The sequence below is a fragment of the Salvelinus namaycush genome, chromosome 2, assembly GCF_016432855.1.
Source record: "Salvelinus namaycush isolate Seneca chromosome 2, SaNama_1.0, whole genome shotgun sequence".
Lineage (NCBI taxonomy): Eukaryota > Metazoa > Chordata > Actinopteri > Salmoniformes > Salmonidae > Salvelinus > Salvelinus namaycush.
In genome coordinates, this window is record NC_052308.1 from 59129615 (window position 1) to 59145313 (window position 15699).

Sequence of the window (15699 nt, forward strand, 5' to 3'; positions counted from 1 at the left end):
CTGAAATGTTAAGTTGTGTTACAATGCCACAGATGTCTCAAGTTTTGAAGGAGCGTGCAATTGATATACTGACTGCAGGATTGTCCACCAGAACTGTTGCCAGAGAATTGAATGTACATTTCTCTACCATAAGCTGCTTCCAAAGTCATTTTAGAGAATTTGGCAGTACATCCAACTGGCCTCACAACCGCAGACCATGTGTAACCATGCAAGCGTAGGACCTCCACATCCGGCTTCTTCACCTGCGGGATCGTCTGAGACCAGCCACCCAGACAGCTGATGAAGCTGAGGAGTATTTTTGTCTGTAATAAAACTCATTCTGATTGGCTGGACCTGGCTCCCGTGGATGGGCGTCCCTGCCCAGTCATGTGAAAACCATAGATTAGGACCTAATGAATTTATTTCAATTAACTGATTTCCTTATATGAACCGTAACTCAGTAAAATCGTTGAAATTGTTGCCTGTTGCAATTATGTTGCATTTGTTCAGTATAAAATCACATTTTCTAAATCATAGATGGAAGCCAACATATGCTCAAGAGTTAGACAGGGATCATCTTCATTATTAGTTCTATCTGGTCATTAGTTTACATCTTACACAACCAGCACTATTACGATGGATTTCAGGAAGGAGCTCTTGCCAGAGCTAATGTATTAGATCTGCTTTTTCGCTGTTGGTCAGGTGAGAAGTTCTGGTGAAGAGGATCCCTGTGAGTACTATTTCACACATACCATTTTACACAAAGGAGTGTTTGTGTGTCTCACAGTTCAACAGGCGTACGACAGAAGCTAGCGCTATGAAATACTACGATGAGTAGTGTACTATATTGGGATTATCCACAGACAGTGTGGGAATCAGAAGCAAGGCCTATGGTGTGCCTCAATTTGCACACTTACACTGAATAAGACCCTCCCTCCCTCTGTTGGGTACTCCACATTGAGAGACTCCTATTCCTGGGGGAGAGAAGACAGAGAGGGAAGAAGAAAAAAGGAGGCCGGTGTAGTCTGACTTAACACAGACCCACACTCATACACTCTCGTGATGAGGTTCGAGGAGGTGTTGGACGAGGTGGGTGGCTTCTCCAAGTTTCAGTTCCTCATGCTCCACTTGCTCTGCTTGCCCAGGGTCATTCTCCCCCTCCACTTTCTCCTGCACAACTTCATCTCGGGTGTGCCTCCGCACCACTGCGCCCTCGGGATCCATGGAGATGGACCCCAAACCCTGGCCGACCCCATGACGTTGGCCCTCAGGGTCCCTCGTGAAGCCGACGGCTCCTTCAGCTCCTGCAGGGCCTTTGCCACTCTGGTGACCCTTGACCTTGGCCACTCCAACTACACCAATGTGTCCATGTCGGTGCCGTGCCAGGACGGCTGGGTGTACGACCGTTCCCAGTTCACATCCACCACTGCCACCCAGGTAATGTCATTATTAACGGGGCGGCAGGGTAGCCTAGTGGTTAGTGTTGGACTAGTAACCGAAAGGTTGCAAGATCGAATCCCCGAGCTGACAAGGTAAAAATCTATCGTTCCTCCCCTTGTTCTACATAGTTAAAAAAAAAGTAAAATAAAAAAAATTAACACTGTTGCCCACAATGGTGGTCTAGCAGTCTAAGCTCCTACCTCCAGAACACTTGTACCGATGGGTTTGATGCCTTATGTCGATGTAATGTCATGTTAATGTGCTTATAGATGTCTAATGTATGCTTCGTGAACATGCAGTTCATGTTAATTGTTACCCTGTTTGTAGTTTCTGTCAATCAGAAGAAAAAAATGATCAAACTGTAAAACTTCCCCAATATCATTTGTTTCCATGACTACAGTAACTCCAACTGAATATTTGATAGAATGGTGGTTAGCTTGTGTAGCTATAAATAGCACTGCCATTGTAATTTTTTATACATGCATATTTTACCAAGAGATGGCCAATCAGATTCATAACCACAGCATATGTAACACAGTGTACAGTAGGCCAGCAGCATACCATCCTGCATCCCACTGCTGGCTTGTTTCTGAAGCTACACAGGGTTGGTCCTGGTCAGTCCCTGGATGGGAGACCAGATGCTGCTGGAAGTTGTGTTGGAGGCCCCGTAGGAGGCACTCTTTCCTCTGGTATAAAAAAAATATCCCAATTCCCCAGGGCAATGTTGGGGTGCTGTCTTTTGGCTGGGATGTTAAACAGGTCTCCTGACTCTTTGTGGTCACTAAAAGAGTCCATGGCACTTATTGTAAGATTAGGGATGTTAACCCTGGTGTCCTGGCTAAATTCCCAATCTGGCTCTCATACCATCATGGTCACCTAATCATCCCCAGTTTACAATTGTCTCATTCATCCCCTGTAACTATTCCCCAGCTCGTTGCTGTAAATGAGAATGTGTTCACAGTCAATTTACCTGGTAAAATATTTTTTTTATCCATTCCATTGGTTTTCATTTGTTATGGCTTTACCCATCTTCGATGAATTGTATGATGATGTGGTGGTTTGTGGTAATGAGGTGTTTGTGATGTTGCAATATATGGTTATATAGGTTATAGGTGTTCCATTAACTCTCAACAATTATTCAACTAACTATCCACTAACCTTCCCCGGGCGCCGATGACGTGGATGTCGATTAAGGCAGCGCCTCACACCTCTCTGATTCAGAGGGGTTGGGTTAAATGCGGAAGACACATTTCAGTTGAACGCATTCAGTTGTACAACTGACTAGGTATCCCCCTTTACCCTAATCCTAAATTGTAGCCCCAACCAAAGCCTTCACGTGAGCAAGCTGTTGCATATCAACAGAGATGCAGTTGATGAGTTGATAGGGTGATAGATTGAGCATCAACAGATCTGTTGTTGTCTATCCAAATAACATGTGACCTATGACTTTGTCACACTCCCAGTCATCATGTGCTCCATCATCATGTGCAGCTGGGAATTACCAAAAATACGTCTTCAGAAAATCTGTTCTTCTGCCATCCGTAATATGTGGAAGTCGGAAGTTTACACTCAGGTTGGGGTCATTAAAACTCGTTTTTCAACCACTCCACAAATTTCTTGTTAACAAACTATAGTTTTGACAAGTCGGTTAGGACATTTACTTTGTGCATGACATAAGTAATTGTTTACAAACAGATTATTTCACTTATAATTCACTGTATCACAATTCCAGTGGGTCAGAAGTTTACATACACTAAGTTGACTGTGCCTTTAAACAGCTTGGAAAATTCCAGAAAATGATGTCATAGCTTTAGAAGCTTCTGATCGGCTAAATTACATCATTTGAGTCAATTGGAGGTGTACCTGTGGATGTATTTCAAGGCCTACCTTCAAACTCAGTGCCTCTTTGCTTGAGATCATGGGAAAATCGAAATAAATCAGCCAAGACCTCAGAAAAAAATTGTAGACCTGGTTGTCTGGTTCAGCCTTGGGAGCAATTTCCAAACGCCTGAAGGTACCACGCTCTCTGTACAAACAACAGTACGCAAGTATAAACATTATGGGACCACGCAGCCGTCATACCGCTAAGGAAGGAGACGCGTTCTGTCTCCTAGAGATGAACGTGCTGGGGTGCAAAAAGTGCAAATCAATCCCAGAACAACAGCAAAGGACCTTGTGAAGATGCAGGAGGAAACAGGTACAAAAGTATCTATATCCACAGTAAAACAAGTCCTATATCGACATAACCTGAAAGGCCGCTCAGCAAGGAAGAAGCCACTGCTCCAAAACCGCCATAAAAAAGCCAGACTACGGTTTGCAACTGCACATGGGGGCAAAGATCGAACTTTTTGGAGAAATCTTACTTTTTGGAGAAATGTCCTCTGGTCTGATGAAACAAAATGGCCATAATGACCATCGTTATGTTTGGAGGAAAAAGGGAGAGGCTTACAAGCTGAAAAACACCATCCCAAACGTGAAGCAAGGGGGTGACAGCATCATGTTGTTAACATCTGCTAACCATGTGTATGTGACAAATAAAATTTGATTTGATTTGATTTGGTGCTTTTCTGTAGGAGGGACTGGTGCATTTCACAAAATAGATGGCATCATGAGGAGAGAAAATTAGGTGGATATATTGAAGCAACAGCTCAAGACATCAGTCAGGAAGTTAAAGCTTGATCGCAAATGGGTCTTCCAAATGGACAATGACCCCAAGCATACTTCCAAAGTTGTGGCAAAGTCAAGATATTGGAGTGGCCATTACAAAGCCCTGACCTCAATCCTATAGAAAATTTGTGGGCAGAACTAAAAAAGCGTGTGCGAGCAAGGAGGCCTACAAACCTGACTCAGTTACACCAGCTCTGTCAGGAGGAATGGGCCAAAATTCACCCAACTTATTGTGGGAAGCTTGTGGAAGGCTACCTGAAACGTTTGACCCAAGTTAAACAATTTAAAGGCACTGCTACCAAATACTAATTGAGTGTATGTAAACGTCTGACCCACTGGGAATATGATGAAAGAAATACAAGCTGAAATAAATCATTCTCTCTACTATTATTCTGACATTTCACATTCTTAAAATAAAGTGGTGATCCTAGCTAACCTAAAACAGGGAATTTTTACTAGGATTTAAATGTCAGGAATTGTGAAAAACTGAGTTTAAATGTATTTGGCTATGGTGTATGTAAACTTCCTACTTCAACTGTATGTATTCAGGGGGTTTTCTTCGGGCTTGAGCTCATAAGCCTATGCGATTGCTTAAGCTCCAATATTCGTATAGGTGTTTTGAATGAATAATCATCTTAGAAAGAGCTGTCCATTTTGTTGTGTTAGGTTTTGAAACAACATCCACAACGACCATGTTTTACACTCAGTTTCAACCTGCTGTTGAACATCTTTCTTTAAATTGATCATCACAGTGAGGTGAGTTTTAAAAGCATGATACTGTTTTTCTGATAAGTGTTTGATGTGATTTTCTATTCCTCAGGGACAATGGAGCCCTGAGTACCAGGCCATTAGGACTTGATGGTCATTAGTGAGTTGGGTACTATCAAAGCCTGTCCAGAGTGCATAAGAGGAGATTACCGTGACTCAACTGCCACATGGAATTTTATGCGGTCTTGACTCATGACTGCCAGTGTGGCGGTAATACGGTCACACTGCAGCCCAAGTCTTTACCCTACATGGCTGACCCAAACCGAACTGTGCTGGCTTGGATCATTTCTTTTCACATTGTGGTGTGAAAGGCCTTGTTTGCTGTTTTGTGACACCTTGGGGTGCTTGTGGGAAAACTGGTGGAACTGGGGGTTAATTCTGATTTATGAACCTGTTTATTTTTTCACAGTGGGATTTGGTGTGTGACCGTAAGAAATTAAACCAGGCCGTTGCTACTTTCTTTTTCGTTGGAGTCACAATCGGTGCAGTTATATTTGGATACCTCTCAGATAAGTATGTTATTTATCCTATTAGAATCTAATTATTCTATGGTAATAACTGTGACAAATATTTGACAATATTAATGTTCCCAAATTCAACATTTACAGGACATGCATGTTACCACTTGACCACAGCATCTTGCATACAAACATAATTTACAAAACATAGGCTTGGCCATGTTTCAAAACTGTGTTGTCTTTTCTCAACATGAAACAAGAAAATTGGCATTGCTTTCTTAACACGGTCTCGATAGAAGTAGACAGTCATACATTAGCTGCAGACTAATGGTCACAATAAAAGAGAATGTCCTTACTTACTAGATGCTACAAATTACTCAATTTGCTATATCATCAGAATTCGATGACCAAGTTAGTCAGGTTAACGTTTGGATTAAGGTCAGGGTTAGGGCTAGTGGTTAAAATAATTTTTGGGGGAGAGAAAGCGCTGTACTTCTGTATTTTGTGGCAGACATTCAGACAGTGAAGACCGCTGAAGGAACTCTGAATCTTTCCCCTTTCTCTCCTGCTGCAGATTTGGTCGGAAGCCCATGATCCTAGTGTCCTTCGTGGCCAGTGCCGTGTTCGGAACCATGTCCGCCTTCTCTGTCTCTTACGTCATGTTTGCCGTGACCAGGACCCTCTGTGGAGTCGCACTGACGGGAATGACCATTACCACTCTTGCCCTGAGTACTATTATGATCTTTAACCCCCACTGGGTTTCCTATAACATGATATGTGTTGATTAAAGGGGCAATCTGTAGTTCAAACAACAACAATGCAGCCACACTCAAATTAATAGACAGAGCTATGGATACAAGGACTGAACATCCACTGGGAAATGTAACCCCTCTCAAATTTATAGACAAAGCTATGGATGCAAGGACTGAACATCCAATGGAAAATATAACCCCTCTCAAATTTATAGACAGAGCTATGGATGCAAGGACTTACAGTCCATGACATCCACATGATAGTTTTAAACAAAGCTATACATGGTTTGTTTACATTCTTGTTTGAGAACAATAAAGGTATAAGACGTTATATTTTGGGTTATGATAGTGAAAGCCCGTTTGAGGCTTCATCAAGAATTGAAATGTCCATTGAACAGACTTCCAGATCCCAGACAGTCGTTTTAAAGCAATGGGCCCAAAATCAGTCCTAAAGGACTACCCTGACAATATATTTTTTTTAACCTATCCCATAAATGCTATTTACTGTACACAGAGGTAAGTTGCAGTTGTGTTTTTCCCTCCAGGTATAGAGTGGACGGACATTAAGCATCGCACCTTCACAGGGACCATTATCAGTCTGGGCTGGAGTGTGGGCAACATGCTCCTGGCCCTCCTGGCATACTTCATACGAGACTGGAGATATCTCATGCTGGTGGTGACGTCCCCCTGCATCGCTGCAATCATCTCCTGGTGGTAAGATGGGGCTAGAAAAACTCCAGGTTGGGGGCAATGCCATTTCAATTCAGTCAATTCAGGAAGTAAACTTGAATTTCAGTGTACTTCCTGAATTGAAATGGAATGAAGTCCAACCCTGTAAAAGACAGTATATTTCTGACAAATGTGGGAAGGAAATTAATTGAGTAATCTGTCCATCTTTACACTTGAAATGTCACAAAAATCTCATTAAACAGACTATTTAAAAAAAAGAAAGGACAGTATCTTACAGATTTTTGCTGTGATACTATAGAAGTGGTTTTGGAGCAAGACCTGAATAGCCCATAGTCAATAACATCATAGCCATGACATACAGTGCATTCGGAAAGTATTCTTCCCCCTTTCCCTGTTCCACACTCTGTTACATTACAGCCTTATTCTAAAATGTATTATTTTTTTCCCATCAATCTACACACAATACCCCATAATGACAAAGCGAACACAGATTTGTAGACATTTTTGCAAATGTATTACAAACAAGAAACTGAAATATGTTTATACAATTTGTGAGTCCACCTGTGGTAAATTCAATTGATTTGACATTATTTGGAAAGGCACACACCTGTCTATATAAGATCCCACAGTTGACAGTGCATGTCAGAGCAAAAACCAAGCCATGAGGTCGAAGGAATTGTTCGTAGAGCTCTGAGACAGGATTGTGTTGAGGCACAGATCTGGGGAAGGTTACAAAAAATGCCTCCATCATTCTTAAATGGAAGAAGTTTGGAACCACCAAGACTCTTCCTAGAGCTGGCTGCCCGGCCAAACAGAGCAATCGGGGGAGAAGGGCCTTGGTCAGGGAGGTGACCAAGAACCCGATGGTCACTCTGACAGAGCTCCAGAGTTCCTCTGGAGATGAGAGAACTTTCCAGAAGGACAACCATCTCTGCAACACTCCACTAATCAGGCCTTCAATGTAGAGTGGCCAGACGTAAAAGGCACATGACAGCCAGCTTGGAATTTGCAAAAAGGCACCTAAAGGACTCTCAGACCATCATAAACAAAATTCTCTGGTCTGATGAAACCAAGATTGAACTATTTGTCACGTCTGGAGAAAACCTGGCACCATCCCTATGGTGAAGCATGGTGGTGACAGCATCATGCTGTGGGGATATTTTTCAGCGGCAGGGACTAGGAGACCAGTCAGGTTGAGGGAAAGATGAATGGCGCAAAGTACAGAGAGATCCTTGACGAAAACCTGCTCCAGAGTGCTCAGGACCTCAGACTGGGGCGAAGATTCACCTTCCAACAGGACAACGACCCTAAGCACACAGCCAAGACAACGCAGGAGTGGCGTCGGGTCAAGTATCTGAATGTCCTTGAGTGGCCCAGCCAGAACCCGAACCCGATCGAACATCTCTGGAGAGACCTGAAGATAGCTGTGCAGCAACGCTCCCCATCCGACCTGACAGAGCTTGAAAGGATCTGCAGAGAAAAATGGGAGAAACTCCCCAAATACAGGTGTGCCAAGCTTGTAGCGTCATACCTAATAAGACTTAAGGCTGTAATCGCTGCCACAGGTGCTTCAACAAAGTACTGAGTAAAGGGTCTGAATACTTATGTAAATGTGATATTTCAGTTTTAGTTTTATACATTTGCTCAAATGTAACATAATACAGAATGACATAATACAGAACATCAATAGACAAGAACAGCTCAAGGACAGAACTACATACATTTGAAAGTTGCCAATGGAAAAGAAGACATAGGTATGATGTGTTCCCACATGTTAGCGTTATGCAGTACATCTAATGTAGAGTTACGAATGAAACAAAACGAATAACAGTACAGTGATTGATGAAGGATTAAAGTGCATTATTATTATTAAAGGTTATTAATGAATCAATGTGCTCATGGTTTGAATCTCAGATTTTGTGTCCAAGATATTATCCTGTTACAGCAGTGGATAATGACAAATATAACGTCCAGATTTTTTTTTCTTCGTTTAGGTGGATACCAGAGTCTGCCAGATGGCTACTGGCCAAAGGCAAAGTTAAGGAGGCAAAGAAGTATTTGGTGCAGTGTGCCATAATGAATGGGAAGTATGGTTACGCTGCAAAACTAGACACTGAGGTGAGTTAACGAGCCCAGGTGTACACTAGGGACTCTTTCTTCTCAGTTTAATAATGTTCTGCTATCAGGGTAGGGGTCCATTTCAATTCCAATCAATTCTGAATTCCAATTCCACATTTTTCGAATTGAAGGGAATTGGATTTGTAATTGGAATTTCAGTACACTTCCTGAATTGCCTGGGATTTAAATTGACCCCAGCCCTGGGTGCTATCAAAAAATAAATGTAAATACATTGCCTTCAGAAACTATTCAAACCCCTTGAATTTTTCCTTTTTTTTTTTGTGTTACAGCCTGAATGAAAAAAAGTATGAATATTAAAATATCATAATTCTTGAGTCAGTAACTAGGATATTCAACCCTTTTGTTATGGCAAAATGTGCTTAACAAGTCACATAATAAGTTGCATGGACACACTCTGTTTGCAATAAGTGTTTAACATTATTTTTGAATGATTACCTCGTCTCTGTACCCTACACATACAATTATTTGTAAGGTCCCACAGTCTAGCAGTGAAACACAGATTCAACCACAAAGACCAGGGAGTTTTTCCAATGCATCCCAAACAAGGGCACCTATTGTAGATGTGTAAAAAAAATTGTTTTTTTTTAACAGACATTAAATATCCCCTTGAGCCCTTCCCCTTCCCCTTGAAGTTGAAAATTACAATTTGGATGGTGTATCAATACACCCAGTCACTACAAAGATACAGGTGTCCTTCCTCCAGAGAGGAAGGAAACCACTAAGGGATTTCAATATGAGGCCAATGGTGACTTTAAAACAGTCACAGAGTTTAATGGCTGTGATAGGAGAAAACTGAGGATGGATCAACAACATTGTAGTGAAAAGAAGGAAGCCAATACAGAATAAAATATTCCAAAACATGCATCTTGTTTGCGACAAGGCACTAAAGTAATGCTGGAAAAAATCTGGCAAAGTAATTCACTTTTTGTCCTGAATGTGTCATGTTTGGGGCAAATCCAATACAACACATTACATACTATCACTCTCCATATGTTTAAGCATAGTGGTGGCTGCATCATCTTATTGGTATGCTTGTAATTGTTAAGGACTGGGGAGTTTTTCAGGATAAAAAATTAACGGAATAGAGCTAAGCACAGACACAATCCTAGAGGAAAACCTGGTTCAGTGTGTTTTCCACCAGACACTGGGAGATGAATTCACATTTCAGCTGGATAATAACCGAAAACACAAGGCCAAATCTCACTGGAGTTGCTTACCAAGAAGACAGTGAATGTTTCTGAGTGGCCGAGTTAGTTTTTACTTATATCTACTATAAAATATATGGCAAGACCTGAAATCGGTTATCTAGCAATGATCAGCAACCAACTTGACAGAGCTTGAATAATAAAAAATAAAAAATGTCAATCCACAATCCAGGTGTGGAAAGCTCTTCGAGACTTACCTAGGAAGACTCACAGCTGTAATCACTGCCAAAGGTGCTTCTACAAAGTATTGACTCCGGGGTATGAATACGTATGTAAATGAGATATTTCTGTATTTCATTTTCAATACATTTTCTTAAATGTATAAAAACGTATTTTCAATTTGTCATTATGGAGCATTGTGTGTAGATGGGTGAGAAAAAATATCCATTTTATCCATTTTAAAATCATGCTGTTACACAACAAAATGTGGAATAAGTATGAATACTTTCTGAAGACACAGTAAATACATAATTGAATGAAATGTAAACAAAACACCATCATTTTCTCATGTCTTAAAATACATGTGTTTGAGAACAAATTGATAAATCCTGAAATTCATCTGACATTTGAATGAAAACTTTTGTACAAAATACAATTTATCTTGGAGGTTTTACATTTTGTCCAATTGTTTAAAAAATATATGTTTTGCAAAGCTCTGCTTATTACCTATTGAGCATTATAGAATAAATGCAGACCAAAATTATTCTACTGAAACTTGACTAATAAAATATATCTGAACATTAACCTCTGAACTTTATATTCTAATTCGTTCTTATCTTAGACTTTGAGGAAGGTAACTGTTTCTGAGGTTGCCAATAAGAACTATTCCTACTTGGATCTGGTCAAGACACCCAAGCTCAGGAAAATCACTATTTGCTCAGGAATATTCTGGTATGAGGAAAAAATGTTTCACCCTTGACCTTTTTGATGAGACAGACAATTAGCGAAGCTGCCTGTCCCTAAGCTAGGGAGAGTGGAGTATTTGGGAAGAAATGTGTGTGTGTGTTTGTGCATGAGTGTGTTTGTCTCCAGTTTAGGCCTGAAAGGTCTATGATTCCACAACTCCACCCATAACTTTGATTGGAGATATATAGAGTCTGCCTGCCCCTAAGCTAGGGCGAGAGTGGACTTACTGCTGTGAAGAGAAATAGGTGTGTGTGTGTGTGTATAGTTTGTGGCATGCATGTACATTTGTGTCCAGTTTAGACCTGCAATCTCCATGATTCCACTTTCAACATGTTTTAATTAAAACATTCTGCCCCATAAAATGTTTCCCTTCTTTCACTTACTCATATTTTAAGTTTCCCCAATTACTGATTATAATATATGTCGAGCCCTCACTGAAACTGCAAGTAATGTTTTTACCTATATTTACCTCCCAAAAGGTTTGCTGTGTCGTTCGCATACTATGGGATCAGCTATAAGATTACAGGGTTTGGTCTGAACATGTACCTCACTCATTTTGTCTACGGCGCAATTGAAGTCCCAGCCAAAGTGGGGGCCTACTTCGCCTTGGATCGCATTGGCCGAAGAAATGGCCAGGCGTGGTCTCTCATCATCACGGGAGCGCTGATAGCTCTCAATACCGCTATCCCCACAGGTAGGTTATTAAAAACACTCTATGCACACTCATCTTGGGTTTCAGGTCCTGTATTGAGGAGTTTCTGCCATATTAAAACAACTCACAAAATACTAAACAGTGACATTGAATATCAATGCAACGGTTTAAAACACAGTTGCTCTTCTCTTATCCTGGGACTTTTATCCAGAGGCGTCATGCCCATAGGGAGCACTCATGGGCATCCACCGTACTGATTGTTGTGGCATAGTAAGGCCCAACCGTAAGAACTTCCCCAAGGCCATTATGAAGGGAAAGCTCCAGAGAGGTCAGAGTGTAAAATGGTCTGCAGATAATGTAATGGCGTGTTGGTGGAGGGTCAAAAGAGATTGTCTGTCCACAAACAGCTCAGGGAAGGACATCCTCAAACTAGTGTCCAAGTTCAGGCAGAATAAACATATCTGTTCCAGAGCTTTAATGGATTACAACAAGAAAATGAGCAGAGTTGACCATCTTGACCAACTGAAGAGCTAATAGAATGTTAGACAGACAGAAATGGTGGAAGTATGTGTTTTGGGGGATGCTCAACATTGCCATCATAAATGCATACATTGTATGAGGGAACCTGCAAAGGCCCCTTCCCATTAACCGCAGGCACTGGTCCCTGAAGGCATTTAAAATGCCCGTTGTGCATTCACTTTGTGATGGCTATAGTGGTAGGGAAGGGGGGAGCCAACAGTGTGGCACAGAGGGGTGTGGACCGAGTTGTTAATCATAATTTGAAAGCAGGTCACTCTCTGGGGAAGTTTAAAGGGCACAAGAGAGGGAGTGGTGTGCATCCGGAGTGGACGCAGGGCAAAGAGTGGGAGATGTGTAGAAACCTACTTTGGGTGTCCTACTCATTCTGTGCTACTTTAAAGGATGGGGTCATGCTTCCAGAAACTCCATGTCATGTTGTAGGCTAAATGCAAACACTAATGTGACAGTGTGAAATATGAATAATTTGTCCTACAAATCTTATTGGGAAATTGTGTACCTTTTAAAATTGTCTGTTTTGTATCTTCTCTAATACTTGTTGCGTTCACTGAATTGTTGTCAAAGTAAGCTACTATTTCTACATTTTGTGTCAGGCCTGCTCTGTATAATTGTTGTTGACAGAGGTTATCTACATTTTGCAAGTCTCTGAATAGTTCTTCCCCTAGTCAAATTTTTGATTATTGTTTAAACATTAATATGTAAATAATATTTATACATTTAATAGATTATACTTGGTACATTTTGAGTGAGTGATTTAGTCAAATTTACTAAAATGTAATACTACTAGCCACCTAGCAATTTTGTAAAGTTGGTTTTAGCTAACCCAGATACACTATATACAAAAGTATGTGGACATCCCTCATAACTAGCTATCAAGAAGTTATTTCAAGCTATCAATCAAGTCAAAGGCAATTTAAGCTTGATCCGTAAATGTGGTCGGAGGCTTCATATGGAGGGTGTGATGCAATTTGCGGAGCCTCCGGAGGTATGCTCAGGCCAAATCAAGCTCCACACCGCATCGCGGTGCGCCTCTCAAATTTTGCAGAGATGCAGAGAAGCATATTTCGTTTCTTTAAAAAAGACGTATGCTTAGATATATAGAAAAAATATATATATTTTTGTACATAGAATTAAGCATAATGATTGCAGCTCTAGATTGCTGGAAAAAGCTGTTTCAGGTGTTTGAAAAATGCAAAATTCTCCCAACTTACACCCCTCAGCCGTCCTCACATACTTTGTGGCCCCTCAGATTTGGGGATCACGACGCCCCTGTTCTTATCCTATCCTTCTTGTTTCTTCATCCAGAAAATGCCCTGGTTCGCACTTGCATAGCTGTGGTGGGGAAGGGTTTCTCAGAAGTTGCTTTCACTACAGCTTTTCTCTACACAGCGGAGCTCTATCCCACCGTTCTCAGGTAAGTGCGACTGTGAAACTAGCGCCATAACTTACATGCATATGCACACTACTCCTAAATCACCTTACTTACTTCGATGATGGTTGAATTGTCTGATTGGTCATTCTCAAACTTTTGACATTCTTAGTCTTCTGCGTTTCCCAATTATGCTTCACAGAGTCTACTTTGTCCACTATGGATATATTTGTTTCTGTGAAATTTAAGTAAGAAAGTAGGCAACTTTTCTTAATGAGACCCCAGGAAAGACTGTGGTAACACGGACTTTGCACTCCCCTCGTCCTTCAGACAGTGTGGTTTAGGTTACACCTCATTCATGGGGCGTATGGGGGGCTCACTGGTCCCCATGGTCATGCTGCTGGAGGACTATTGGGTGTTCACGCCCCCACTTATCTTCGCCGCCACCGCCATTGGCAGCGGCTGTGTGGTCTTCCTGCTGCCCGAGACCCTGAATGTGTGTCTTCCGGAAAACATCCTCGACGTAGAGGGAAGGTACTGTCAAACACACTCTGCACAATAAGCTCTCGTTTTCAGTCCGTTAAATACAGGCTGGGTTAAACAATTAAAAAGTGTGACAGATTCTTATCAAACTTGCTAGACGATAGTTGGCAACCATTGCTGCTCAATTTATTAGCTACTGTAACATTTTTTTTATGTTAATATGACGAAGTCAGGTGCCTAATTGTTTTCCCTTTTCTTGGTAGGCATAAGCACACGTCTAGAAATGATGCCATGGTTGAGTTGAATGAAATACACTCACTACCGGTAGCTTCAGCATGAGATGACAACTCCTAAGGCTGCTGCTGGTCATTCAAATCTAGTACCAAGTCCTGACCTGAAAGCTCCCCAAACTGCTGAATTGGGGAAATTATTTCCTACGATTTTCATATCCTAAAAAGTTTAGTATGATGGACATTTTCCACTATATCATGTATCATGCATGTCACTATTGTATATGTCACTATTCTATTGTCTATATTAATTAGTTGTGTAACTCATGTACAGTTGAAGTCGGAAGTTTACATACACCTTAACCAAAAACATTTAAACTCAGTTTTTCACAATTCCTGACATTTAATCCTAGTAAAAATTCCCTGTCTTAGGTCAGTTAGCATCACCACTTTATTTTAAGAATGTGAAATGTCAGAATAATAGTAGAGAGAATGATTTATTTCAGCTTTTATTTCTTTCAACACATTCCCAGTGGGTCAGAAGTTTACATACACTCAATTAGTATTTGGTAGCATTGCCTTTAAATTGTTTAACTTGGGTCAAACGTTTCAAGTAGGCTTCCACAAGCTTCCCACAATAAGTTGGGTGAATTTTGGCCCATTCCTCCTGACAGAGCTGGTGTAACTGAGCCAGGTTTGTAGGCCTCCTTGCTCGCACACACTTTTCCAGTTCTTCCCACACATTTCCTATGGGTTTGAGGTCAGGGCTTTGTAATGGCCACTCCAATACCTTGACATTGTTGTCCTTAAACCATTATGCCACAACTTTGGAAGCATGCTTGGGGGCATTGTCCATTTGGAAGACCCATTTGCGACCAAGCTTTAACTTCCTGACTGATGTCTTGAGATGTTGCTTCAATATATTCACATAACTTTCTTTCCTCATGATGCCATCTCTTTTGTGAAGTGCACCAATCCCTCCTGCAGCAAAGCACCCCCACAACATGATGCTGCCACCCCCGAGCTTCACGGTTGGGATGGTGTTCTTCAGCTTGCAAGCATCCCCCTTTTTCCTCCAAACATAATGATGGTCATTTTGGCCGAACAAAAATGAAACATTTTTGTTTCATCTGACCAGAGGACATTTCTCCAAAAAGTACGATCTTTATCCCCATGTGCAGATGCAAACCGTAGTCTGGCTTTTTTATGGCGGTTTTGGAGCAGTGGCTTCTTCCTTGCTGAGCGGCCTTTCAGGTTAGGTCGATATAGGACTCGTTTTACTGTGGATATAGATACTTTTGTACCTGTTTCCTCCAGCATCTTCACAAGGTCCTTTGCTGTTGTTCTGGGATTGATTTGCACTTTTTGCACCAAAGTAAACTCAGCAAAAAAAGCAACTTCCTCTCACTGTCAACTGCATTTAT

At 41.3% G+C, this 15699-nt stretch overlaps 1 protein-coding gene across 1 annotated transcript; it reads left to right on the forward strand.

Annotated features, from left to right (window-relative positions):
* Positions 1 to 1041: 1041 nt before the first annotated feature.
* slc22a7a (solute carrier family 22 member 7a) lies at positions 1042 to 14384 on the forward strand. The gene is made up of 10 exons (XM_038966361.1): positions 1042 to 1416; positions 5264 to 5367; positions 5887 to 6041; positions 6610 to 6778; positions 8749 to 8872; positions 10880 to 10989; positions 11484 to 11698; positions 13499 to 13607; positions 13893 to 14096; positions 14309 to 14384. Exons 1-10 carry the CDS (start codon positions 1042 to 1044, stop codon positions 14382 to 14384), a joined length of 1641 nt encoding a protein of 546 aa, XP_038822289.1.
* The last annotated feature ends 1315 nt before the right edge of the window (positions 14385 to 15699 follow it).

Bases quoted from the DNA above. Each gene is read 5' to 3' on its own strand.
- slc22a7a (XM_038966361.1), top strand. From the start codon at position 1,042: ATGAGGTTCGAGGAGGTGTTGGACGAGGTGGGTGGCTTCTCCAAGTTT. The intron at 6,042-6,609 runs GTACTATTATGA...TTTTCCCTCCAG, and splicing joins CATTACCACTCTTGCCCTGA to GTATAGAGTGGACGGACATT. The intron at 6,779-8,748 runs GTAAGATGGGGC...TTCTTCGTTTAG, and splicing joins GCTGCAATCATCTCCTGGTG to GTGGATACCAGAGTCTGCCA.